General features: G+C 53.3%; 1 protein-coding gene across 1 annotated transcript in view; it reads right to left on the bottom strand.

Moving 5' to 3' along the window:
- Positions 1 to 27441, bottom strand: part of PLXNA1 (plexin A1) — a 106274-nt gene that overhangs the window by 1675 nt on the left and 77158 nt on the right. Inside the window, exons 19-30 of the mRNA XM_009889854.1 lie at positions 26532 to 26766; positions 25024 to 25166; positions 21543 to 21799; positions 17108 to 17174; positions 11931 to 12077; positions 10936 to 11095; positions 10244 to 10347; positions 9678 to 9774; positions 8721 to 8911; positions 7643 to 7812; positions 5707 to 5919; positions 1944 to 2094 (exon numbers count right to left, since the gene is read on the bottom strand). Of these exons, the coding sequence (XP_009888156.1) occupies positions 1944 to 2094; positions 5707 to 5919; positions 7643 to 7812; positions 8721 to 8911; positions 9678 to 9774; positions 10244 to 10347; positions 10936 to 11095; positions 11931 to 12077; positions 17108 to 17174; positions 21543 to 21799; positions 25024 to 25166; positions 26532 to 26766 (1935 nt within the window). The remainder of the gene's footprint in view (positions 1 to 1943; positions 2095 to 5706; positions 5920 to 7642; positions 7813 to 8720; positions 8912 to 9677; positions 9775 to 10243; positions 10348 to 10935; positions 11096 to 11930; positions 12078 to 17107; positions 17175 to 21542; positions 21800 to 25023; positions 25167 to 26531; positions 26767 to 27441) is intronic.

The raw sequence follows: 27441 nt of genomic DNA, 5'->3' as shown, positions 1-27441 counted from the left end.
TAACACTCATGTAGAAATCAAAACCCCACGTGCCTGAAAGGTGGCTGAGCTGGAACCAAGTGAGAACGGTACGAGAAGTGAAAGAGGAGTCTATTCCCCCTGCCCGCCTCCTCCGCCTCTCCCGATAAGACAGCTGTGTATCCAGGGATGCTGAGGCGTCGAAGGATTCACAACCTGCCCCTGCATTGATTTGCTCCTCTTTTATCTCAGCCTCACGGAAACAATGCAGGCAAAGGAAACCTGTGCTGAGCATAGAGAGACACCCAGGTTTGTCACCTGCTGTAAGGAGCCAGGACCACTGATTACCAAGATGCAAGTACCCAAATGAAAATTAATTATGATTTTCATTCACAGCCAATGACAGCATATTATTGCACTGAACAACAGGAAAAATTATTCTCTCCCATTTTGCATCAAAGAGGGTGCAATCGGGCTGCATATAATTGTGCTTAATGAATGAAAACAAACAAAGGGAACAGCTGCGATTTATTAATCCCATTACAAATAATAAAAGAAGTTCCTGAGAGCTGTGAACACACTTGTGAGGCTCCGAGAGCAGGCGACAGCAAGACACTCAACAGATGTCAGGCTGCCGTTAGTGGGCAAGAAGAGGACCTGTGCCCCCACAGAGCAGCTCATTAACGCCCCTCCCTGCTCTCACCCAGCGCTCGGAAGATTTATTTAAGGCTTGGGGGACTTTTAGCCAGGAGGAAGCAAGCACTTGATGATGGCTGAGGGATGATGGCTGCCCTGCAGCAGATCTAGATCCTCCAGACCACTCCTCTCCCACTCTCTTGGTAGCTGCAGAGCTGTTGTACAAACTGTAAAAGCCCAGAAACCCTTCATGGCTAACTCATTACACAAAGCTACGGGGGCCTCCTGGATGTGCCATCCCAAGTCATGTGGGGAGAGGCACAGTGGTCCCACCAGCATGGTCATCAGCACATGGCCAACAGCTGCCCAGTGACCACCACACGGTGCCTTCCCAGGCACTGGGGTTTTCTCCCATCCCTGTAGGCAAGCCAGGTTCTCCTCCTCCTCACTCCTGCACAGCACCCAGCTCCACGAGGATTTTGGCCACCACAGTCCTACCACTGTCCTCAGACCCCGGGGCCAGGTCTGCTACAACCTGACCATAGACTCCCTAAATTCACATCTCAAGTGGTGCTGGGAGATGCTTCTGAGGATTCCTGCAAGGCTACGACCGGGACCCCATTCCCTCTCCCTGTGGGGCGAGAGGCTGGCTCTCCTGGCTCTCTCCAAGTGAGATGTTCTGGCACTCCGTTGTCTAAATAAGCCACCGTTCAAACAGTCATCAGTCCGCTTTATTGGGACAATAAAACCTATACTATCATGTTACATGTATAGATCCATATTTTACTGTAGTTACATATTTTATTGCTTTAATAAAAAGATGCGGGGTGTGGATTTGAGCAGTGCTTTATGAAATTAATTTGTATAAATTACTACAGAGGGGTTTTTAACCATTCTTACTGATGTTCACAAAGCAAGCACTGAAGAGGCCACCGCATCCTCTGGCATCCCCAGGGAGCAGAGCCAGATGCTGCCTGTATAATCACACGGCGCTGGTACCGCCACGGCGCTGGCCGGGGATAGGAGAGGCAAGGAGGGGAGGCACACTGAGATACCGCCGCAAACTCTGCAGCTCCGCGGAGCTCATGTGCCAAATGTGCAGAAAAATAGGTGTTTCCCACATTACTCCCTGCAGAAAATACGGGGAATGAAGCACTGCCTACACCAGCGCATGCCTCCACATGTCCCAAAGCCTTCCTTCCTCACCAGCTTGAGCACAGACACGGACTACGTTGCTCTCCCACATTTCATGGGGTGTTTTTCTATAGGAAAAAGCATCGGACTGCAGAAGCGAGGGCAAAGGGACACAGATCGCCGCCCAGGCTTGACTCTCCATCACCGCATCTTACCTCGTCCTTGTACTTGGTGATGTAGGAGTAGATCTCATGCAGCGCACTCATACTGTTGAACTGGCTGAGGTGTAACCGCGACTGCTCCGCCAGGTATGCGCTCATGTCCTGGTCACTGATCGCTGGCATTTTAGCTATATCTGCATAATATCTGCAAGGGAGAAACAGAACAGTGGATCAGAAATAGGGCCAGACAGAAGGAGATGGGTCCCCACCACGATGCTCGCTGAGAACAGCCACTGGAGAGTGGAGAGCATCTTGCCTCCAAGCGGTGACATACTGCGATCGCTGCTGCTCACCAAGAGGTCTCTGAGCACTCTGCAGTCAGCATCATTAGGAACATGCTCCCAATGGAGCAGCGCCGAGCTCAGCCCAGCCCAGCTCACCGTGCTGGGAAGCCAGGAGCCGCTGCTTCGAAGGATTTCTCACCCTCTCCTAAACCACACGTTTTTCCTCCTTCCCATCCCATTGCTGTGCTTTGCCAAGAAACTGCATCCGCCAGAATCCTCCATGCCTGCAGCAATCCGTAAGGCTTTGCTACCCTTCTCCCAAGGTTGCCGTGTCACCAAAGCTAACGATGCCCCTTTGCATTCAATTAAATACTTGGTGTGTGAACACAAGACAAGTTCACGTCCAGTCCTTGCAGTGATACACGCCTGCGTGGTTACGTCCTACGCAGCAACAGGATTTCAACACAGCCTATGACTGCCGCTGGCCGTGTTCAGAAGTTACTGCTCACCAAAAAGCTATGAGGAGCTTTCATTTTCAGCAAAAACCAAGGTTCTGCAGACACATCTGTGAAATCAAAGGATCCCGGGCAGCAGAGGAGGCTGCTGATGGCTTAGGGCATGCCTGGGCCAAATGACTTGGTGCTTTTCTGCCTTCTTGTGCTTCTCTGATGGTTGCTACCAGCAAGATACTACCTTGCATTTCCCAGGACACCTTAAGGTTTGCAGTCTCATCCCATAGCTGCTGCACTGATATGCTCAGCAAATACAGGGAAACCCAGACACAGCTTATATGGTCCAGAATCATAGTAGGAAAACAGAATATCTAACAGGGAGATACGCATCAAAACACAGGGAGATGCAAGCCGCAGTATCCCACTGCAGCAGGAGGGTTACACCAAGCAGACAAACCAGTGGACTGGCTGCTGAGGTCCTTTTGGAAAGCAGGGTTGTGTCCACAGGCCTCTATTAAAAAAGAAACGCTCCCCACAGCAAATGAGCCCCGGCTGCTCCCACCACCTGGAAATACAGAGTGCCAGTTTCTCCCAGGTTTGCTTTACTCCTCATGACTCCTCAAACTACTCAGTGAAGTTTCTGGTACAGTGATTAGCATCATTAGCATCATCAGCTGAATGCTGAGGTGGAACACGGCTGAAGCACTTGAATAGGAGCAGATGGCAGCAAGACCACTTGAGGAGATGAATATGAGGATCTACTCCATCCCACGGCGCTGAACTCAGCTAGTGATAAATTACTTGGGCAGTTTTTACAAGGCGGCTCATTCGCACCCAGAGAGTGATATGGGAGATTTCCTGGATACTGCCAAGAGAGCAGTGGTCCGAGGTGAGGCACCAAGAGATCTGCTATGCCGCTAGAGAGATCACCCCCAGAGTGATGTCTCCTAAAGCTGACATTACCTCTGTCTGTGCTGAGGAATATTAGGGACAATATGCCGAACCTTCTCAGTTCCAGCTGGCTTTGATTAGCAAAGAAAACCCATAGAGATCCTCCTGGCCACCCTTTAACCCCACAGGTGAAGGCCCCTGTGGGGATGGACTCATGGGAGATAAATGTACAAGGAAGACCTGCTGAAGAAGAAAGCTTTTGTGGCTGCCACAAGATGTCCAGGTGACATGCAACAGTTTTACGTTCTTGGTTTTATCATGACACAGAGCATGGCAGGAAGCCATCATTTTTCAATACAAGTGTGCATGGCTCCATCGGTCCAAGATCCCAGTCACACCTACCATTTCCAGAGGACACCTACCACAGCCACGACCCCGACAGCAGTCCCCTTGGCTTTTTCCCAGGCTCCCCACCTTCCCAAGCCCTTTACCATCGCTATTCCTCCCTCAGACGGGCAGGATGCCCATTTTTCAGCTGGTGCCTGAAACACGGCAACAGACAGACCTGCTGTTGGGACTAGCAGTCCCACTCAGCCGCCCACGCATCGCTCCCATCCTGCCTCTGCAAAGCTTCGCGACGATAACTGTGCCAAAAGCCAGAAATGCCGATTACGCCATAAATCCCCGCAGCAGAGGAGAGGTGGGAGACGCAGTCGCACCCTGCACCGGGCAGCTCTGCCCCCTGCTCGGCTGCCTCGGGGACCACACCGCCGGTAAGCGGTGGCAGGAACATCTGTCATTGGTGAGATCTCTCGCCTCCTCCCCTGGGACACAGCATGTCTAGACCAATGTTTCACTCTGGAACGGTTTTATACCTTTTTTTTCCTCTGGGCACACACAGAGCCGAGTATTTTTGTCATAGAGATGGCAAGGTCAGAGAAATTCACCTTATGAAGTTTGTGATGTTCCTACAGGACCCCAAAGCCCCGTCCAGCCCCCCGCAAAGAAATTTCTCCAGTTACGATGGAGCTCATCTCTCATCTCAGCCATCACATTTCAGGGGCATCTTTTCTTCTGATCCAAGCCCGATCTTCCTCAAGGGAAGAAGCTTGTCTTTGTACCTGCCTGCAAAGCGCCTCCAAAGGCATGCCAACGGTGCCATAAAAATAACTGTGTACAAGCAAGTGTACAAAGGATGATTTAGGCTATAAAGTCCCACGCTTGCAAACTACAGAATATGATGCTTATTGTTGCCTGGACAGCTTTCATTTGGTTCATTCTCTGTCTGGTCTAGATGCTGAAAAGAGGGAAGGGTCTTCAGTTTAAAAAAGGAGCCTAATCTCCTGCACGGCTTATCAGCACAAGGGGAAAGTTGCATCAGCAACCTGCAATCTGCCATTTTTTAAGCTTGATGAAGTCCCACTTTGCCACACAGCAACATTTTAACAGTAGCTCTATTTGGAGGGCTTTGGAGGACATCTCCTAGGTTTCTCTCCCAAAAGGATAAAGCTAAACACAGCATTATGCCTGAGCGCATCAATTTGCAATCAGGAGCATTCAAACCCTGAACCTTTACCACTGCATTAATTCAGCGGGACAGAAGGATGTCTCTCGTCAGCTAACAGTGAACGCGGAGGGTGTTGAGGGAGTCAGGGGACCTGCTCCTCTCCCTGCTCTTCGGCACAGTGACAGCAGCCCGAGCACTGCCTCAGAGCACATGCTCTCATCAGGATCCCAGGTGAGATGTACAGATGGATGAGAGATGGGAAATGGTAATTTTCAACCATTTCAGCAAAACCTGTGTGTATTGTCATGGTACAAAAAAGGCACTTCTCTAGTCCAAGGCTGACTTCTCTCTGCTCTTCGAAAGCGATCAAGGGAGGTGTGAGCAATTTCCTAGCACAGACCAAGTTTTTACAACAGCAAACATCAGACAACCTAAAAGTGGAGGTTGCTTTTAGCACCCCTTAAGCAAGTCATAAACGGCTCTGTCAAACAGTCAGTGCAAACGCATTCCAGGAGACAATCACGGGAAAGCATCATCTCCCATATGAGAGGATCACCTTCCGCAAGCGTTAATATAGACATCTGCCAAGAGGAGTCCTCCCAATGACCCGAGTCCCCACACCCACATATATCCACTGTAGTGTCCTCCAGGCAGTGCAAGGAGCTATTGCCAAGTCTACTCACCTTTCTACCCAGCTCTTGTAGTTGGGGATGTCCTTGGCGTACAGTAGTTTGTTGGAGGGAGAGTCTTTTCCTAGCTTGTGCTCAGAAGTTGAGCAGGAGTCCATGAATGTCTGAGCCACCACAGATAGGCAGGCATCAGTAATACTGTTCTTGTGAATGTCGAACACAAACTGGGGGTTCTTAATCACATTCACCCAAAAACGTAGAGGTAGACTGAGGGAAGAAGGAAACAGGAGTCAGCACCAGGACCCAGCATGGCAGCCAGCGCACATGCACCTCCGGTTGCAGAGGAGGAGCTCCCCATGACCCAGAACCGGGCAGGATGCTTTTCCCAAAGCCCCAGCAACGCAAACAACCTGGGGTAGATGGCTGTTCCCCTCTGCCCCATTGCAATACCACCTCCTCTGCCCACCCCAACATGGTCGCAGCTCTCCATGAAGAAATTCCTCAGCACTGCCAACATCTCTAAAGGTAAACCCAGGCAGCACAGATCTGCAGTTTCTCCAAGAATCCACTCATACTGAAGAGCCCTTGCTAAGTCCATGGGTCAAACCAGGCACGATCCCCTCCTCTCCCATCAATAAGCCCGTCTACGGTGACATGTGGCATTTCACACATCTACCATGGAGGAGGAGGGGGTTAACTGGACTCCTCAAGGGACTCATTAGCACATTTAACACCAGAGAAGAATTTAGGCAGCCTCGGATGCTGGAAATGAAGCTCTCAGCTGTAGAGACAGCGGGTCTCCTGGCCAGCCAGCGACTGTGTGTTTACTGCATACTGATACATGTGCCACCCTCCGTGGCTCCATTTCCCAGTCCCGCTGCCCCTCTCCTCTCCCATGAGCATCTCAAGGTCTCCCCCCATCAGAAAGCCTCTCCGCTCTGTCATCCCTCAGCACCAACACCCAGCAAATGCTTTTATCTTAGACAAAACACACTTCGTTCCCCAGGACTTTCCTAATGAGGGTACCGGGTGCATGTACATATTTCATTTGTGAAGGGAATGGCCTCAAGAAATTAGCTCCACACATCGAATTAGCGCCCAGAGATAAGCACAGGCATTAGTATGCAGGAGCCTGCACGCCCAGCCCCTGTGGAGCGGGGCTTTTTTTTTTCCTTCCTTGCCTTTCGCTCCTTCTTTTAATATAGAAAGCCGAGTTATAAATCAGTTCCAAGCACTTCCGCGCTCTCACATCTCCATTTAAAAATGTTTCTTTTCCTGCCCTGCTAATTGCCAACAGTTACTGAACTATACAAAAGCAATTTGGCTGCCATTTAACAAATGCCAGACACGGGAATGTACGTACCCGTCTCCAGTAACGGCAAGATCAGAGAGATGAAATCAGTGAGGCAGCAGAAACGAAAAATGCCGAGGGGGGGGATGCAGAGCAGGAGCCAACGCCTGCTCGAGCCCTGGCCCGAGCACAGCACCGATGGAGGTCTCACCAGCCGCTCCGCCCCGCTTTTCAGGGAGCGATGAGCAGCGCCGATGGGCTGGCTCTGCATACACGGCTTTACGCCGACTTTGTTTGTATGGGAGGGAGCGTGGAAACACCTTTAGGACAGCCGAGACAAGAATTGGGGCTGGCATCTCCAGAGGAGCCTGGAGGATGGAAATCCAAGCGGCGTTTACTCAAGGTGAGATGGGAACAGAACCACTGAAGTCCTCGGCTGACTCCAACCATCAGGCAGAGCATGGTGCCCCGGATTTGGGGATGGAAGGGCTGAGGGAGCCCTGCATTCCTGGGATTTTTTCTGCTGCACGAAGGCATGCAAGGGATTTACCCACACCCGAAATACAGAGATACGGGCCTCTCTTGTCCTGGATTGTTTCCAAGGACATATTTCTGCTCCCTGCGGGAGGGGTAGCAAGTATCGTTAGCTGTGATATCGTCAGCCCCCCCCTCCTCTGTCCCACTTCCCCTCTCCATTACCAGTTACTCTTCCAGGTGTGCCTGACATCGTAATCATTGATCTGATGCTTATCAGCTTGTTCATCCAGGAAATCAAACATGTATTTGATGGCAAGGGGCAGCGCGCTCCCACGATGTGCTGTGCTGAAGATGGTCTCAAACAGGTCATCCACGAATTTCTGTAGGGTGCCCTGAGGAGAAAGAGGGAAGGGTGGCTCAGCAACGCCCAGAGGCAGCAGAGAGATGAGCCTTTAACTAAAGTTTGGCCTTTAAACCAATTTCACTTGTATTCCTACCACCTGGAAAAGCAGCACAGTACAGTCTGTGTAACTCTACTGGTTCTCAGCAGTTTACACTGGGAAACAGACACTGCAGTGATGAGATACCTCTTTCACTGCATGATTTGGCATGCTAAAAGCATACAAGTAAAAACCACATATAGAACAAAAACCAAGCAGATGTGCACCACATCATAGTATTTATTTGGGTCCCATTAAGGTATCCAAGACCTGATGACAAACACGGACCAAGCCCTCGTCCTGCGAGGCAGGGAGCCCAGGCACAGGGAAGATGGCTGAGCCCAGACTGTGCAATCCTGAGCCAGTGCCCTCAGCACAGCCCTCCGCTCCTCTCTAGAGGAATCTCAGACACGTGGCACCCACTCGGTACTAGAGAAGGTTTTGTATGTGCTGAGGGAAGGGGAACCCGCTGTGATGCCAAATGCCCCGGGTGATTATCCTTCCTTTATCACTGATTTCGCAGCTTTATCCATCCCAAACACCAAAGGGGATGAGGCACCTGCCCCAACACATCTCTGCTTTGCAGTCCAGCAGCTGCTCAAGGATACAAGGAACAGTAAAAATGACAAAGCGTGCAAAAAGCAAATAGGAAAATCCACCCAAGGGATATTCACTGAGGGTTTTGACACACAAAACCATCACTGCCAGCTCAGGAAAGTCCAAAGACAAAGAGAGTAGCTCCTCCTGTGCTGAAGGCTATTAAAAAAGCAGTGCTTACCACTTTTGGACAACCCACATCACTACCCCTCACCATCCAGAGCTGAAAAGCCAGGCGGCAGCTCTGCGTCTCTGTGCCATACCTTGGTGGCTAGCAGGCGGGTCAGGTAGATTTCGGAGACCATCTTGCTGCCCCGGTCACCCTCTCGCTGGTCCATGTGGTCGTGGTTTTTCACCAGGTGCCAGAGCTTGGTGCCGCTCTCCAGGTCAGGGGTGATCATGGGGGTTCGTGAGCGCAGGCTGTCGGGGCTGCTGGCTGTCCGCAGCATGCTCTCTGCAAGCACCAAGCACAAGGGGACACTCGTACCCTGCCCACCTCTGCCTCGCCGCCGGCCACTCTGTCCTCCTTCCCTCCACTGTGACTTCAGGGTGCACCACAGCTGTTAAACAGGAGCTTTGGGATCCAACCTCTGCAGTCACCATGGATTGGGAGCTCTGCTGGGACCGTCCTTGCAGCCTGCCGGGCTACAGGCAAGCCTGGCTGAGGTACACCCAGACCATCGTGGAAGGGTTTCTGCAGAGGTCTGTCCGGCTCCTAGCACGCAGGTGGCAGGATCACAGACGCCTCCTGTGTCAGTCTGAGCTGACCACACTATTCCCTTCCAAACCAAAGCTGAAGCACACTTGCCAGCAATGCTCGCTGGAGACCTCAACTCGGCTCATTTCAGTGCAAAGTGCCTCTGTGCCTATTTTATTTAGATTTCAGGGGAATAAAAGGGAGGGGATCCCTTAGTAGCAGCGACCTGACATGTGTCGCTCTCCCCTGAGTCTGACATGTTGCAAAGAGAGATAGCTCTGGGGGGCATCTGCTCCCTCTCTGATACTAGAATAATGAGGAGAGACTTTGCAGAGTAGGGTAGATGGTTGGACTCGATGATCCCAAGGGTCTCTTCCAACCTAGACAATACTATGATTCTTAGTAGCATGGTGCAGGAGACACGGGAGTTTGGAGGACCTTGTTCACATGAGCCACAGTCTGCAAGCCCAGCCCAGTGCTGCCTCCCCTGCCAGCACAGCGGAGGATGCCCCTGCACGCTCACCGTATCTGCTGAGGGACTTGGTGAAGGTGGAGGAGTTGGAGATGTTGTACGCCGAGTTCTGCTTGGGCACCAGGGCTACCGAGGAGCCGTCCGTCACCTGGGGGCAGAGATGGTGTGAGCAGGCTGTAACGCCACAGTGGCACAGGAGGAGCAGCCCCACAGCGGGGAGAAAGCAGCCCAGGAGGGATGAAGCTACACCGCACCCACCCTGGGGACATCCATCTCCTGCAAAGGAGACCTACATATCTACCCTGCAACAGATCAGAGGCAGGGGTCAGAACAGGAACACACCAGAAACCTTGACATGAAAATGGCAAAGTAAGGTCAGCGCAGGAAACAGCCTCTATGAGTCCTGAAGATGCCCCATTTAGTGCTTCCTTGAATGGAAGGACCATAAACATGGGGACCACACAGGAAAGTGACTGCAGACCTCCTGGCCATGCACCTGCACGAGCAGCATGGTCTGGAGACCAAAGCCCAGACCCTGACCAAGCTGAGCAGGGAGAAAAGCTCATGATCGAAGCAGCTGGTGATTGCTCAGTGCTCTCCACCACAGAGAGCCTTACCTGGTAGTGGGCCAAGGTGTTTAGCCTCTTCCAGTCATTGTCAATCTTTGTGGTGACATCTTCATCCTGCAGTATGATCCGGGCCATCCTGCCCTGCCGCCACTCTGCCCCCATGAGAGAGAAGGCCTTGTGGTTAGTGAGGGGCCTGGAGCACAAAGCCAAGGCGAGGGCAGGAGCACAGTCTGGGCACCAACAGAAGAACCCTCCCACCACCTTTTGAATCCCAGGACTAACGACTGTCAATACAGTGTTGGACAAAAGCTGTTTCTAAGTACTCCAGTAAAGATAGCATCGATTCGACCCTGGCAACCGTTTTCCTTTGCTCCTCTCCTCTTCATTCTCCTACCACTCCTTTAAGAACAGGACTATTAATACAGTTCTCAACTATTGCTCGCCTCCTTGGACCTCAGCCACCTCAAGCCTGCAATCCAGACCACAGCCAGAGCTGCGGAGGTTCTTCTCCCCATCCTCTCTACTGGCAGGACCCACACTCTCATGCCAGGAGTCCCCACACACAGTTAGTGCCACCAGCAAAGCAAAGGTGGACTGGACAAGCACAAATGCTCTGGTCCTGCCAGGACCCCCTTCCTGTAGGAGATACGGATTTTCCTGTCTTGAACAGGTTTTTTTGGCACTTCTGCTCTTGGTCACATCCCTGCTCCCCACAGGGAAGTGCTTTGCCTCTCTCTTACCCAGGTCCATGTCTCCAGCTTTTGGTCGCTGGGAATAGGGGACCCCCTTGTAGACGGCGTCCAGCAGCTTCTCTTTAACCTGCGTGATGGTGTCGCAGTTCAGCACCTTGACAGGGATCTCCGGGGCGTTCTCATTCTCAGGGTTCACACAGTTGAGGGTCTGCACAGCACAGGGGGGCAGAAAGACTCAAGTGAGGAGATGTGACACACTGGCCACAAAGGCAGGTCCAAGGACATGGGGCTACAGCTGTCTACAGGCCATGTCTTCTCACCTCCCAGGCTGCTGCAGGGGTGCAGCCACGTGGCATATTCCTGCTCTCCCTTTCTCCCCACCTTTCTCTTCCAGTACCCAAATCTCCAACTATTCCCAGAAAGGCAGTACAGTGCCAGGGAAGGAATCCTGGGCCAGTAAACCATGCCCAGCTCACAAAAACCTGTCTAGCCTGAGTGATGCCTATGCACACTCCACTACCCTTCCAACCCCACCCCAGTGGAGATAGGTGGTGAAGAACCAGCTGCAGGCTCAGCCAGGGGAAGGGCCTGGCTTATCATTCAGCTGGACAGAGGAGATGGCGCATATGGAGGAAGAGGAGTATCTCTCCATCTCCTGCAGTAATCCCAAGGCTTTGACTTTGATCCCCACCCAATGAGAGCCACTGGCTGCTCCAGGTAACACATACTCAACAGCATCTCTGTCCCCATATCTGTCAGGGCCATGGGGTTTGTTGGGAGAGGTGCAGAGGGGGATTCAGTTCATGCCTGGCTTTGTCAGCTCCACAGCAAGAGCAAACCTTGCCATGCAAAGGCCCCGAATCTCATCCTAGCTGAGACATGGACTACACAGACAGGGTAAGAGGCACCTCAGGGACACTGGAGAGAAGAACATACAAACCACTCTCTGCACAGTACTTTGCGTGCCTACAGGATCTTGTAAATAGCTGCACCTAGCAGTCCTGGCAAGCACCAGTATTGGTGAGGCTCCCACTTCTACTAACCAGCATTTTGTAGTCAATCTGCTGCCGGATAAGCTTGTCTTCACTGAGGGAGTAGCGAGCCTCTCCTGTGATGGCATCAATGGGTCCCTTCTCCATCTGTTGCTTGATGGCGCAGTAGAGCATGAAGAGCGGCTCTCCAGCTCCCTCCTGCAGGAGAGGGGATGGAGAAGAAGGAGAGAGAGAGATGAAAAGGTGTCAGGCACCACCTTTGACTTTCAAGAACCACCAACATGTCAGGAGCCTTCTGTGTCCCCGCAGCATCGAACCCCACACGTGGCTTTATAAAGAGTCTCCATCCAGCTCTTGCTCAAGACAGCAAGGAAGGGGGCACATGGTAAAATTAATCCAATGGAGGAACTCATTCTCTCCATTCAAGCCTGCTGGAGTGGTTCCCTTGTTTATCAACCCCTAGGCTCAGCTTCCCAGAGCTTCCAGGGACACCCAGGTGAATTCTGCTCATTCTATAGGCCAAAAATAAGCTAAAAAGGTTAAATTCAAGGCTAGTGAAGAGCAGGTTGGGTCTGTGGACTTTGTGTATGGGATACGGCCCATCTTTTGAGCTGGCCCAGCCAAGAGAAGCACCCGAGGACTGGAAAGCGCAGGCTGCAGTGGGATAGCCTGGTGGCTCTTGCCCAGGAATCACGAAGCAGTTCTGGCAGCCGCCAGGAGCCCAGTCTCACACGAGAGAAGGTCAAAGGAAGTTTCTCCATCTGATAGCTGGGACAGCCAGCCAGATCCACGGGGACGGAAAAGCAAGAGACCAACCCACTGACAACCCTGCCCTGAGTCTCCAGCTGATGGAGGGGACCAGGCAAGGAGGTTAAACCATTTGCTATGAACATGCCCTCACTGTCAAACCCCCATAGCCAGAGGCAGATCGAGTCCCTAGCCAGAGCTACACCAGCATCTATCTCCCAGGGGGGAGGAAGGAAGAGGGAAACTGGACCAGACACTTCCCTCAAAGATGCTGGAACTGCAGCGACCCAGGAAGAGCAAAGGACCCGCCAAGGCTGGAGGCAGCAACCTGCCATGAATTGGCATAGGAGGGCTGGAAGTGGACATCCCTTTATCACTCAGGGCCCAAATATCTCCCCTGAGCTGCATCCCAATGAGCCCTTCCAGATACAGGCATTAGCCCTAAGGGGGAAAAGGGGAGGATGGGAGCAGAGAGGACAGGAAGAAGTCCCGGCAGATTTTACCCCACCAGTCCTCGCCCCTCCCTCCCTCCCACCTCACAAATAAATTGTACTTTGGTGCAAAGTGCGGCTGCTCTCCCTGTCACCATATGCTGTTAGCATCTCGTTAGCATCTGCGGTAATTAAAGAGACAGCTGCTAACGAGCAGGAACAGGCATACATCATCCCCAGACCTTCCGACAACACGCCTGTCTTTGAAATTATGTTTCATTTGCAAACTTGGCTTCATTAAGTCAGCTTAGAAAAGTGAGAGACCCAAGGTGGGTGCTACGCCGCGCATTACCAGCTGCCCGGCAAAGATGGGAGCGCCAGGGCTGGCCGCAGAGCGGTGAGCCCCCAGGGATCCCCACGGCACCCCAAACCCACCCCTCCAGCTATGGCAGAAAGACTGCGAGTTGCTTCTTTTGGTCGCTTGTAAAACCTTTTAAGACTTCCACGTCTGTGGAAGCAGTGTGGATGGAGGATCACTTGGAGCGGGACTCCTGCTCACATCTGGCATGGCTGCTCCTGTCTCAGCCTGCACATTTCCCCTCTCCAGGTGAGGTATGGTTGCTGCCTCGCCATCTGCAGCTCTATGCCCACCTCTGGGCATCCCCACCGAGAAAGATGAGTTCAGCTTTCCCGACATGAGCAGCCTGGTTGCACTCCAGGCATCACAGCATCGCCTCCTCCGCTGCCCAGACACTGGCTGGGCTGATGGGGAACAAACCTCTTTTTGGATGCGTGGATTAGAGCTGGCCCTATGGCCTCCCTGGAGGGATGGAGGCATCAGTGGTCCTGGTGATGGGTCCATCATTCCTCCAGCACTACACAGGATTTCAGGGGAACCTGCATGCCCAGGGATCGCTCTGTGGATCCTGGTCTCCTTCTGACCTGTCGGGCTCCCTAATGTCAACCGAAACAGCCCCTCTGCCCTGTCCCCCTGACTCTGCACATCCTCCATCTTACAGCTTGGCTCCCCCACCTGTCCTAAATGTGAGTCCTACCCTAAAAACCCAAAACCTCACTCCCAACCTCACTGTCCCCACCAGCCTTTCAGAACCTGGGCCAAGATGCTGCCGCGGGTCACAGCTCACTGAGCCACTACCAGGTGAAGATGGTTTAGGGCTTGTCCCTGACAGAGACCACCAAAATTAACAGGGACCGCAGAAACCGTCGCCAGGTAGTTCCCCTGAGATGATCTCCATCAGGTGAGACATAGGCAGGGACTGCTGAGATGGGGACAGGCGGCCCTGCAGGCTGATGGAGGGCAGCCTGCCCCCCAAACGCAGCCAGGCCCACGCTGCCAGCCCTGATGCAGTCTGCTTGCTGCTGGAGGCCTGAACAAAATGGGGGGGTTTGGGGGGGTTCTCCATGCGAGCCGGGTGACTGCAAACAGCCCCACGCGCTGCACATCCAGGCCTGTGTGGGTACGTGGGGAGCAGACTGAGGCGAGCCAGCCAACGCTCAAACTGTCGTATTGACTAGATCTAGCTCATCAGGCACCTAATATCGTGCATTTTTCAGCGCTTGTCTCGATTCATCCCTCTCCCTTTCCCCAGGGTGTCTCATTAAGAGCCTGATAAATGCTATTACAGGGTGCCCGTGAAAGCGCCAGCCCTTGCTGGCTCCCCCCCCTGCTGGCCTTGGGCAGGGGTGGCTGTCCTGTCCCCATCCCCGTCCCTCGCCCCTGCCCATCACGGCCACACCATGCTGAGCGCCCGGCCCTGCTCCGGGCAGGTTTGCCGAGAGCCGATCTGGCAGCTGGGCACACGTCCGCCTGCCTCATTTACATGCACAATTACCGCGGTTTGGTGCAAGGCATATGTTTCCCTGCTGGCAAACTGTCTGCTGTGATACCTCTCCATCTACTCCACGGGCTTCTCCTGCTTTTGATGCCACCTGTGATCCTCACTGCCAGGAGACAGGCAGAAACGGCCCTGTGGGTCTCCTCTGGTAGGGCCGAGCCAGGAGAGGCCATGAGTGCATCCTCAAGCCTCTTCCTGTCTAACTAAAGTGACCCAGGTGATGGACTTTCCACCACTTCCCCTGGGAGATGATCCCCAGTGTAACAACCTCACAGCCAGCAGGTTTATTTGAGCCCTTCGCATATGTTCCTCCTGTAATGGTGCATCTAGATCAGACCTCTCCTCCTGCTACCACCCAGAGACTGGATGCGATTTCCCCTGCCAAAGCCATGGCTTAGCCAAGGACTTTATAAAAAGGCATTGCCCTGGTCCCATCCCCACGTCTCTCTCTCCTGTTCCTCCTCATCCTCAGACTTGTCCCCCACTGGCGATACACCCAGCAGTCTCTCCCAAGCAGGACGGGACTGTACAAGGGCAGATGCAGGGCAGTGGTGGCAAATGAACTGGTCCAAAGCAGCTTCTGAAGGAGGTGAACGTGCCCCTGTGACCCGCCCACAGGCCACGGGCCAGCCAGGGACAGGCCAAGGGCATCAGGTCCCGCACATGAATGCGACGTCCCCAAATGCCACTGTGGGCATTCAAAGGCTGTGTGCTGCACTGTGCTCAGGCAAAGCACCACCATGTCCACTTCAAGGAGCCCTGAGGGAGTTTATCCACAGCAAGAGCTACTCCCGCTTGTCCCATCGATCTCACAGAGCCCAAAGAGCCATATGCCAGTGTCCTACCTGATCCCACCAGGCACTGCCACTGCAGGGGCGCAGGGTGGCCCTTGTGAGCAAAGCCCCGGCCTGAAGAGATGTCGGGAGGTTTGACATCTCCCCACGACAAGCACAGCTTTCCTCCTCTCCCACCCCTGGAAAGCAATCTCCACTGCACACCACAGTTAGATTTTTATAGATACAGGCTATCCCTCGACGGAGGCAAAAAGCCAAGTGCGTGTAAGTGATATTATAAATCACCTCTCGTTGACGATCACTTGAGTTCTGCACAGACTCCTGCTCGCTCTCATCTCTTGGCTGGAAATGGTTCAAACCCTCTTTATCTTAATGAGGGATGAAATCCCACAAAAACGGCTGCGTGCCACCCAGCCTCCCTGCGCTGACGCCAGGCAGGATCCCAAGAAACAGCTCTGCTGACTGACAAACCAGTGGCAGGACCGCAGGCGCCATTCACCCCGCTGGTGTCATCCCGAAGCAGCAGCAGAACCAAGCCAGGGGTCCACGGGCTGGACCTGCGGCCGTGTAACCTGCACAGCCACTGGCGCAGGTCCGGCAGGTGGAAACAGTGGTGCTGACAGAATAAATGTTCTTAATATGAGTTGGATGAACCAGTGGTAAAAACAGTCTTTGTGCTTTGGCATCCTCTTCTGCTATCCCAATGAAATTGGGAAAAAGGAGAATTCAAGCTTGAATTCAAGCTTGTGCAGTGGAGAGAGCTGTATCCCTGGCTGCCAACAGGCCCCACAGGGCGTCCATCCCCACCGGAGCACCTTTTGGAAGGGAAGCAGCAGCAGAAGTGAAGATGCCTGGGGGAAACGATTCCCCTACCATGGAGCATCAGTGTCAAAGAGATGAAGGAAAAGCAGCAGCGTTACATGAAGAGTGCAGCACATCAAACCAGAGTAAAATATATCACATACCACCATATTCCAGGTGTATCTATAGAAAGACCAGCTCCCGGGGCTTTTTCCTCCCAAGTTACACACGCAGAGGCAAGGAGGGAGGAACTGGGACCACTCCAAAGGGATTCAAGACTCAGCTGAGTTCCTTCAGATTTATCCTTTCTCCAGGCATCGTTTTAAAGAAGATCTCAAACCCACTACACATTAAGCAATCCCGGTCTGGATTTCATTTCTCAGTCTCAGCTATTTCCCAAAAAGGAGCCCCAGAATCAATAATCACATCTCAGAAACAAAGGATGGGAATGGAGGCCTGGGAAGCAATCTCTGCTCCGGGAGGGAGCAGCAGCACTCAGGAGCACATCAGCCCAGGTTCTGGGTACCACGCTGCCCGTCCCGGCAAAGCAGGAACCGCCTCCCTGCCCACATGGAATTTCCACCCCTTCCCAAACTCACCTTCAGAAACTTGTACAGCAGAAACGTGAACCAATTCGTCAACATCTTCTCTGCCACCGACTCTGTTCTGTAGGGAAGGCAGAGAGCAAAGCCGTCAGCAGAGGATATTAAAAGTCTCTGATCTCACCTGTTGCCACCTCAGCTTTGGACGGTGGCTAAATTATTTTTGGCTTTAAAACGTCACATCTGGAAAGGCAGGAGCCTCGAAGCAAAGGGGCACAAGCAGGCAGCAAAAGCTCTAGCGAAAAGCCTGTCCATCCACAAGGTTGTGCCACAGCAGCCACCCAGAAGGGAGAAGCAAATTGGTCTCCAGTGTATTTGGAGAACCAGAGAGAGCTGAGCATGACCTTGTCCCATGGGGAGTCTCACCCAGGGGATGACCAGCTTTCTGCGTCTCCCTGGTACCTTCTACTTCACTGAAGTTTGTTTCTTCCATCGTGTCCCATTGGAACCAGGCAGCTCCCTCCACAGGAGGACTGTATGAGACACCTGAGCCAGGGAAATGTCACCAAACCTACCTCAAGCTCCCCAGTTAAAACACAACTTGAAGGGAAGAGCTGAGGTTGCATGGCGAAGTCAGCTCCTGACCCACATTTCCATGACAGGAGCACCTCCTCTCACATCACCAAGTACCTGATCTAGCTGAAAGCCCCTCTCCCCACCCAGGAGCTGCTGCTGACTTCTGCTCCTGCAAAGCACTCAATACTGCTATTGCTCTGACACAGGCCCACCACTACTGGGTGACGTGGGACTTCCCTGCACCCCTCAAAGTAGCCTTTACTCTCTACAGCCTCAAAGCCCAGGACCCACCGTAGCACAAGAGGACAATCACCACCAATACCAGAGGGATGAAGACAGTTTTCCCCAGCAGCCTGTGCAAGGTCTGCTCAGAAGAACTGCTGGAGGAGAGGACACCCTGTTCTTGGCACTCAGCGGTGGTGATGGCGAAGCTTTAGGAGGCCACACTCTGCACCCTCGCTCTCCCCATGCCCCTACCCTTGGGCCTGGGTCTGGGTTGCTCTTGGGCAGGGATGCAGAGCTCTCCAACACAGAGAGAGGGCACCGGTTCACTGGCACATGGCCTTCGTTAAAGCCATTGCTGGATTTAAGTCTGGAGACTTTGATGCCAATGTGGTTTTGGTCAAACTTATCCCCGGTACTAATTCAGCCAAAACCAAGGGGACTAAAGGAGGAAGGAGTGGCTGGAAGCTTAAGCTGTTTCCCATCTACCTTTGGAGCACTGTGCAAAGACACTGTGCCAGACTTGGGACTTAACCATTCCCTGCCTGCATGGTGGAAATCCCAGGTCTCTGTGTGTCTCCTTGAGTGGGGTGGCGATGTAGGAGTTTGCAGGGAACGATGCTGCAACCACCTGCTCCAAAAGGAATTTTAAAATGGAGCTGTGCCTCTCAGCTTTTGGAGACGTAGTTGAAGGAAGTAGCCAAAACTGCCTTGAGAAAACCTGTATATTGTCCCTAGTTTCCTAAAGCATGGTTCAAATCCAGATGCCATCATGCTCCAAAGCAGCAGGGAAGGGCCAGGGCAGTCGCCTGTGTCTGTTTGGGACTATCACCGTGCAGCATGTGCACAAGAGCAGCAGGATCCCGCAGGATGGGTATGAGACCTGGTGGGTCCCAATAGCACGTGGGGACCTCAAGGTGGTGGTACTGCAGTCAGGACATGCCACACCAGCAGAGGAGAGGGAGAGCCTGGCATGAAGGCAGCTGAGGGTGACACAGGAACCAGGTGAACTGTGCAGCCCTACACGGGCAGCTTAACGCGCCTGTGTCTGCACCACAGCCTGCTCTCGCTGCCATAAGATTAAAAATCCCCTTAACACATCCATTATTTTTAAAGTGGCTTTCACTCCCTTTAAAATAAAAATGCCAGCTGGCCCCCCAACCCTCTCTGGTTAGGCTTCTTCAGCTTACCTACCTATTAGTCATCAGATCAGCCCCTTGCAAAGCCAGATGCTCCTGAAAGCACAAGCAATACTAATAACTCATGAATGTGGCTGCATTCCCGTTGCACTAGGGGAATGGACACAAACGGTCGACTCAAGAGACAAAACCGTGAAGGAACCTGAACCTCAGAGCCACCAGGAGGAATCCCACTTTCCAATGCCATGCACTGTCCAACGGCAATGCCATGCCCAACAGATGGGTCAGGAGCAGTTCCTGATGGCCAGATGGCTGTGGTAGGAAATCCACTTTCCCAGAGTTTATTCAAGCTGACTCAGGGTAATATGGTCCCATCCCAGGCTTTCTCTTGTGCTAATGGGGCTTAGCCCTTTCTGCCCTCCCTGGAATAGCACAGCTCTCCTTAAACCATTAGGGGACGGTAATACCTGAGCGTCCAGAGGAGGGAAGCCTTCCTGTGCCCGCCAGGGAAGACTAATCCATCAAGGGGAAGAAAGAAGGGAGAAGGGATGTGGGGAGAAAGCCGAGGAGGGGGTGGACTGAAGCTACTCAGCAAACATCCTCCCGGCCCCAGACCGGGTCCTTCACAGACAAGCCTGTACCACTCATCTGAAGTGTCACCACCCGGGCTCCAAAGGATGCTTGTCTTTATCTGTGATAGAGCCAGATGCCACAGCAGCAGAGGGATTATCCAATAACAAAATAAATAAATAACAGCTCCCCCCAGTTAGATCAACGTTAATCCACTTGCCCTGGGCGGTAAGCGCACTCTCACGCCCAACAGCAGGGCTAATCAAAAGGATGGAGAAGCACAGCCCTCAGCACCGCTCACTCTGCGCCGCGGCTACAGGAAGAACAAAGTCTCTTCGTTAAATATCACACGGGGAGGCACAAGAAAGGTACCGCCCAGGGGACCTTGTCCCCGTCCTAAGTCTCCTGCAACTTCACCAGCTACGGGCCCTCGAGCTCCGTGGCTGTGGACCGACAGTCTTCATGCCGCCGGCTCTCACCGCACCGGCATGGGCTGAGCTCTGCCCCTGTGCCGCTCCCACGGCTCAGCCACTGCAGCTGCCGGCCTCCCCGCGCCACCTTTTATTTATATTTCATTGATTTACTTCATTCTGGAGTTTTGCTCTGATGGCAGAGGCTTCGTGATGCTCTGGGAGACCCAGGAGGTGGAAATGCAGTTTAAATATTTCAGTGAAGCCCAGTGTTGTGGAGGGACAGTAAGAAGGGAAAAGCCTAAAGATGCCCTCGGGGAACAGGTATGGGGATGGGGGTTGGCACCTCCAAAAGCCACCCCTCTCCCAGCCAGCCACACGCCTGCACCGCACCCCCTCTCTGGCACATTGCTCATCAGGTGCTTTGAGAAATTAAGGGCACCCTTGTAGTGTAATAAATGAAGCAGAGAGAGTAAGAAAGCAATGTGCCTAAAGAGACCGGCAGAGGGAAGGTGACAGGGACGTAACTGGGACCAGCTCACATCTGTGCCTTCTCCAGGCGTCTCCCCAGGGCCAGGCACAAAAAACCCGACAGGCTTTGTCCGCTCTGGCCATGCCGTGAACATTGGTTGACGTGTGAAAGATGCTCTGGTTTTCTTGAGCGTCTCTGGTGACATGCCAGCCCCATGGCTCTCAGCCATCCCTGCATCGCTGCTGGTGGCACCAGGCTGGTGGAGGCAGAGATGGGGAAGCACAGCACGGCACGCAGAGAGAGAAGACACCACAGAGGGCCTCGAGCTGGGCTGGTGGAGCTTATTAATTGTTTTTGTTCAGCACTTGGTGTATCTTTCAATATTCATCGGCCCGTGATGAAGGAGAGCTCAGAGCTATCGTTAAATATTGATGGGCCAGGCAGACTCACAACAGGGCTTGGCAGGCTGCCTCCTGCTCACGCTCCCCCCGGCCCCGTCGAGACTCCCAGCTTGCGAAGATCCGCTTGGCTTTCCCAGGAAAACCCCCACGTGCCTGGCAAGGTGGGCAAGCCCCGAGGAGGGATGGGGGAAAGGAGGACTCCTGCCTGCTGCCACCCCGCGGATGCACCCATGCAGCAAGGCAGCCACCGGGCAAGGTTGAGAGCCGCCCCACGTGCTGAGAGGTGTGGGGGAGCAACTGGTCACCTGGAGAAGGGAAGGCAGGTGGGAGCATTGCTGCAGCAATACGCAACAGCGCCTGACACCAACGTGCATCCTCCCTGTACCAGCCTACGCAGCCGGCAGTTGCCGAGCATCTTGCTCGCTCCTTCCCAGACAACACGAACCTTCAAGGGCCAAACTAGGGCAAGAACATCCCATGGGCAACTCCTGAGTTGACTGGGTCCGAGTGATCCCACATCCCTCTTATACTCCCATAAAGACAGGCAAGGAAATGCTTAACGGCAGAACCAGTGTCAACATTGCCACAGCCAACACCAAAGCCGTCACTGATGGCATCCCTAAAGGACACCAGCTCGCGTCCACATGCTCATAAGAGCCCAGGCACTGTCCCACAGCTCCAGCCTCCCAGATGGTCGCTCACCTCCGCAAGAGCAGCTTGGGGTGGTTCTTACTCTCCAGGTTCTTCTCAATCAGGTCAGAGAGGAGCTGCTTCAGCACACCCGTGGCATACTCCATCTCACCCTGCAGCGCCGTCATGATGAGGGAGGCCACATTGCCACGGTCCCGCATGGAGAAGCTCCGCTGGGCTTCCAGAGTGCGGATGAAGGTCAGCAAAAAGTGCTTCTTATTCAGGAGCTGCCCAAAGAGGGTTAAGGACTTCTCCACGTTCGCCTGGACCTGCAAGGATAGAGCAAAGCTGGGAGATGGGCACGAGGGGGTGCGTGATGAGAATAACGTGGCTGGGCCACACAAGACCCTGGATTCACCCTCATACCCCAAGAGGAAAGGATGAAAAAGGGTCAAAAAGCAGCTGGATTTGCTCTTTCCATACTACTCCCTCTTTGGTGATCAGCCTCAGTTCCTTCCAGAAGTATTATCTAGTTTGTAATACCTCAGCATCAGGTTAACACAGTCTGAGGGCATCCATGTATATATATGTATATACACACACACACACTTCCATACAAAAACTCTCTCCCACGCGTGTGCACGCATATACATGCACTTCCCTCTCATAAACAAACATTCTTTTTCCTCCACCACCACCACCCCCCCCCCACACACACACACAAATTACAATTTTCATTTTCAGCTGACAAGCAGCTCAATTCCCACCCAAGCCACTGCGACACGCGCTTTGGGTATTGCACAGAAAGCAAATAAAGCCACAACCCTGAGCTCTGCCAGCAGCAAACCCTCCTGGTTTTGGGGGGAGGGCTGGATTTCAGACAGGGAAGCAAACAGCAGAAACCTGGCTCTGCCCTGCTCCAGACACAGCCTGAAACACTCCCTTTCCTCTTGAGACATTTGAAGGTGTATTTCTGGCCATACTTGGCCATGTAGGACCCAGCAGGGCTTGGATGCTTTCATCCCCGTGCTGCCACTGTCAGCCCAGCTCTGGTCAGCCCTGACCACATTTCTTATCAGAAGTGAACATTTTTACAACACAACGTTTTCCCATTAGAAAAGATGGTTTCCTCTGAATAAAAAGCCTTACTGTGGTAAAACGTCAATTTTAATTATTTTTTTTCCCCCTCCCTTGTCTTCCTGATTGGGAGAATAAGTGAAAAATTTCATTTCATGTCGATATTTGGAGACAAAACAACACTTTTCATTTCAAAACACCAACTCAAAATGAAGAACAGGGTTTTGACACATCAAATCATTTCACTTCAATCAAAACTTTGGATAAGAGCTCCACAGTTCAGTGAAATTCCTCCAAAATCCCCCTCCAAAATATTCTTTCCCACGGGACAAAAACCCCGTTTCCCAACCAGTCCTTGTCAATACTGCGATACGAGACCCCAGGTGCCACTGTCACCCTCACCACCCAGGTAAGGGGGAATGCCTGCCCCAGAGCATCCCAGAAGGCTGATGGGGGAGTGACAAACCCTCTCTGCCCCCATCCTTGGGGTCCCTCTCGCAGGCACCACACGAGCAAGCACATGGCTCAATTTCCCTTAATGCAGGTCAGAGGATAACCTCCTGCGAGGAACAGAAATGCTTTAAACGATGTTTTCCTGGAGTCCCTCCCTCTAGACGACGCAGGGACCTCTCTGCAATATTGCTGGTAATTCAGGCAGATGCTTGATGTTCAGCAGCATCAGCTGCTCCCTACGGGGACACAGAGATGCCGGTTGATTCCTCAGCACAGAAAGACCCAAGAGGTGGCGGGAGCACAATGGCTGCACGGGAGACCTACCAGACCCTCCACTAAAACTGGGGCAGAGGGAGACGTGCTGCATCCCCACCACTGCGCATCACTGGTGTTTTTGCAGCCAAGACCAGGCAAAGGAGACCATGGAATGAGAGGCTTTCTCCTTTCAGTGGAGCAGCAGGATCTCACTAAGATGGGAAACAGGTCCTGCCCAACAGTGACCGTCCCGTGGGAGCCCTGGCACGGAGCACGGGAGGATCTGAAACCCTCATCACAAGCAGCACAGCACTGCCTGAGCCCCTCACGTGCCTGTCGCTTTCCTGGGCCCCTGTGTTTAACTTGCTGATCATTAGCAGAAATAAATGAACAATACTGAATTAAATATTTAATCAGGCTTAAATTCGCCCAAATCAACAAACCTCCCCCTCAAAACCTGAAGAGAAAGGGAGCTGGTACCGACAGCCTGATGCTCGCTGCAGATTAGCGTGTGCGTGAGCAAGTGCCGTTTCCTTCCCGTCACTAGCAATAGCTAATGTTACACTCTGAGTAAAGAGACAAATAAAAGCAAACCTGATTAAATTATATGAAGCTTACACAACTGTAGTTGCTTTATTTAATCTCTTTGGGGGATTTACCCCCCCCCCCCCCCTCCTTTGCAACTTTAACCTCTTGTTTCCCAGGCCAGGCTGAGCTGGCGTGTTCTCTCAAGCGAGATGTTTTGAATTAGGAGCTGGAAGTGGACAAAATCCCACCCAGCCTGCCATGGCCAACGAAAAATTCCTCCTCTGATAACCTTTTTTGATACCCTTTCCACCCCTCTCTCTTCAGAGAAAATCCTTAAGAGCAAGAGCCGAGGCGAGGGGAGAGCCAGGCGTTCGCACACTCAGGAAGGGCTGTGCCCCAGGGAGGGCTCCGCTCACGCCTGCTGTGGCTCCGAGCATCCGGAAACCCGAGCTGCAATGGGGAAATCCATGGAAACGGGGTCCCAGCCGCCCTCTCCAGGGCTGGGATGAGGGACCGGGGAAAGCGAGCAGGCAGAGAGCCAGGGCCTCGAGCTGTAGCCATGCTGGCGTACAACACCAGCACGTGCACTCGCAGTTGGTAAGAGCTTGTTGCATTGTAATTAGTGACCGTGCATCTTGCACCAGGGCCGATTACTTCTCCTAAATACATTGTGAAGCCCACGTCGACATTAATTACTCTGCCGGGTCAACAGCGAGGGGAAGCTAAGGTCACCCCCCTCCTTTCTCTAATCAAGAGCGGCCTCGGCAGCCCAGCAAACGAGAAGCCAATTGCTGTGCAATTGCACGCACTAAATTAAACAGACGTGGGGAGGCCGGGAGAGGAGAGGGAGCTGGTTTGGGGAGCAGGGGAAGGATGCCAAGGACGGGTTCTGCATGGAGAAACGGAGCCAAGCAAGCAGGCGATGTTGGACAAGCCTGTTAGAAACAAGCGGCCGGTCAGGCATCAAACAAACCCAATTGAATAAAGCAAGTGCTGTAGAAAATGACAGCGGCAATGATATTAATATAAATATTGATATTAATGTCAGAGAGCACAGTAACCATTCGGCAGCCAGTCCACATTTGCGTCGGCTGCCACGCAGTGAGATGCTCTTTGCCGCACCAGGCCAGGGCAGCATCCCACCAAAGCATCCCTTCAGCACTATGCCTGGGGCACGGGGACTCATGCAGGGGACCAGGCAGGGGCACGACCCTACAGAAACAGACAGACGGTACCACACCTCCATCTCCTTCAGCACAGGGTGGTCTTCAATCCCTGGGAACAGAACCCGCATGGCGTAGGTGCGGTAATCCAGAAAGGGGATCCCAGCTCCATCCAGGTCGTTGGTCAGCTCGTTAATGTCAGTCTGCAGCTCAGCGAAGGCTGGGGTGGGAAAAGCAGAATTAAGCAACACATTTTGGGAGTCGCAGCACACAGCATCGGCACCCAGCCTCCACCGCACCACTCAGCACCCCACGGGTGGGACCCCCCCCCCCAGGCACGAATCGGCTCCGCATTCCTCCCCGCGGCAGGCTGTGATTGCTGTCCCCATCTCACAGATGGAGAAACTGAGCTGTGGAAGGTGAGGATGACTTCCCCAGAATAAATCAAGTGGCAGATTTAGGAACAGGATCACTGGGTCCCAGAGGGCTCAAAACCCCCCTTCTCAGCATTCACAGCCTCCCAGGGATGCTGGGAGCAGCAGGGAATAGCAAGGCTTGAACAAAGCCAGAGCTTCTGGGGGAAAAACGTTAGCCTAAACCACAAGAATGTCCTCGTTTCTTTTTGACCTAAATACTACTCAAGAGAAGAGTCTAAACACACCCACCCCGGCACCTCCCGATCTGAGCAGAGGCAGCCGCAGCTCCCAAGGGAACGCGATGCAGGGGGGGTCCTGAACCTTTAATTGCACCTACAGGGAAAAGCTGACGGGAGAGGAGTCCTGGAGATGCACCAGGGAAAGGGGTTGGGGAGCGGGGGGGGGGAGAAAACCCTCAGAAAAATCAAATTAACGGCACTTTAAAGGGAGCTGAAAGCCAGGCAGAGGACTGCAGACTCGTCAGCCTGATGAGAAAAAACAAACCGTCAGCTTGAAAGGCATGCTATCTTATCTGTAACTAGTGGGACTAGAAAAGAGAAAAGGCAGGGAAGAGATTGTGCCTTTTAATTAAAAGCAGATCCTTTTATCTGCCAGCTGTGGAAGACAAGACACCATCCCCTCCACCAGCTCCCTCTCCCTGTCACCAGTGCCATCCGCAGGCGTGTGTAGGGATGGGGGTTTGGGGCAGCAAAGGGTTTCTCTTTCTTTCCCCTTTTTATTATCTTGGTTTTGGTGCCTGCTCCATCCGCAGCGCCCGGGCTGGCTGTGGCTGGCAGGGTCGGGGCCTCGGAAGCCAGCTCAGGGGGATAATGGGCAATTAGGTTTTATCAGCAGGATCATACAAGGAATTCTGTCCAATTTCACAGCATCCGTCTGTCACATAACGAGAGACCCACTGCCCGCTCACAGGCAGCCCTTGCTACCCTCCTCGCTCTCTTTTCTCCCATTTGGAGAAACAGAGGGGAATTCCTTAACTGGAAAAATCCACAGATCCCACCCAAAATGAGTTCGCTTCCTCCGACAAAGCAGCTTTGCCCATTCCCAACACTTCTCTGGAAGGCAGCAGGGAAAGGGTGGGAGCGCACTGAGCCTTGAGATGGTACGAGACCCTCCAAGACTCCCACATTAGGGGCACAAGGATCCCTCACCCTCTTTGCATTCCAAGGCCACCCGAGACTCCAGGTTGTCCATCTGCAGCTGGAGGCGTTTCAGGGTCCGGTCAGCATCCCGGGACTTGCGCTTGTAGGCAATGAGGACGATGATGATGATGAGAAGGAGCAGACCACCCCCACCGCCGATCCCGATGATGGCGGGCAGGGTGAGCAGGCTGTCCGAGTAGATCTGCAGCGTCCCCGGGGAGAACTCGAACCCTCCAGCCTTGATCTGCACCATGGTGGGGGGAAAAAAAGAACCTGGCATCAGGTGGCATGCGCCCAGGGCAGCCCCCACCCCCGACCATGCCCACTGTGCTGGGAACTGGGGAATGACTCCCAGCCCGGGGAAAGAAGGATGTGGAAAACCTCAGGGATGGCAGGAGCTAGTCTGGAGCAGCACGGCGCACTTTAATGGGATGCAGGACATGCTGCTGGAGAGGGCAGAGAGTTTGATGTCTCATTCAGACAACATTACAGTAGCAGATGGGATGTGAAGTGAGTTCCCCCACGGGTGGGGAGCCTGAGGGGGGGGGACCATGTTGGGTCCCTTTCAACCTGGCGGAATCCGGGAGTGTGAGCACTGCTGTGCTACAACCCCACAAACAAAGAAGCCTTCCTTATGGCGTGAGCCAGCACGGGGGGGAAGGGATGGGAACCCCCCCGCCACCTTGGCACAGGCTCTGCCTTGGCACCCGGTGAGGAAGGGAGGTTGTTGGCAGGGCCAGCCAGGGCACAGGAACGCCCAGCTGAGCATGCCAGGGAGGGGACGAAGTATTTGGTCCTAATTAGGGAGAGCGATGCCCAGGGAGCAGGAAGAAGGTACCTGAGGATGCTCCTGCATAAGCACCGGCTACCAGTCCTCATCTGAGGATGAGCACGCAGCAGGACCGGTGTAGGGATAGAT

The sequence above is a fragment of the Charadrius vociferus genome, unplaced genomic scaffold (assembly GCF_000708025.1).
Source record: "Charadrius vociferus isolate BGI_N301 unplaced genomic scaffold, ASM70802v2 scaffold257, whole genome shotgun sequence".
NCBI lineage: Eukaryota > Metazoa > Chordata > Aves > Charadriiformes > Charadriidae > Charadrius > Charadrius vociferus.
The sequence above is the reverse complement of the archived record's forward strand: the minus strand, read 5'-3'. Positions and strand labels throughout refer to the sequence as shown.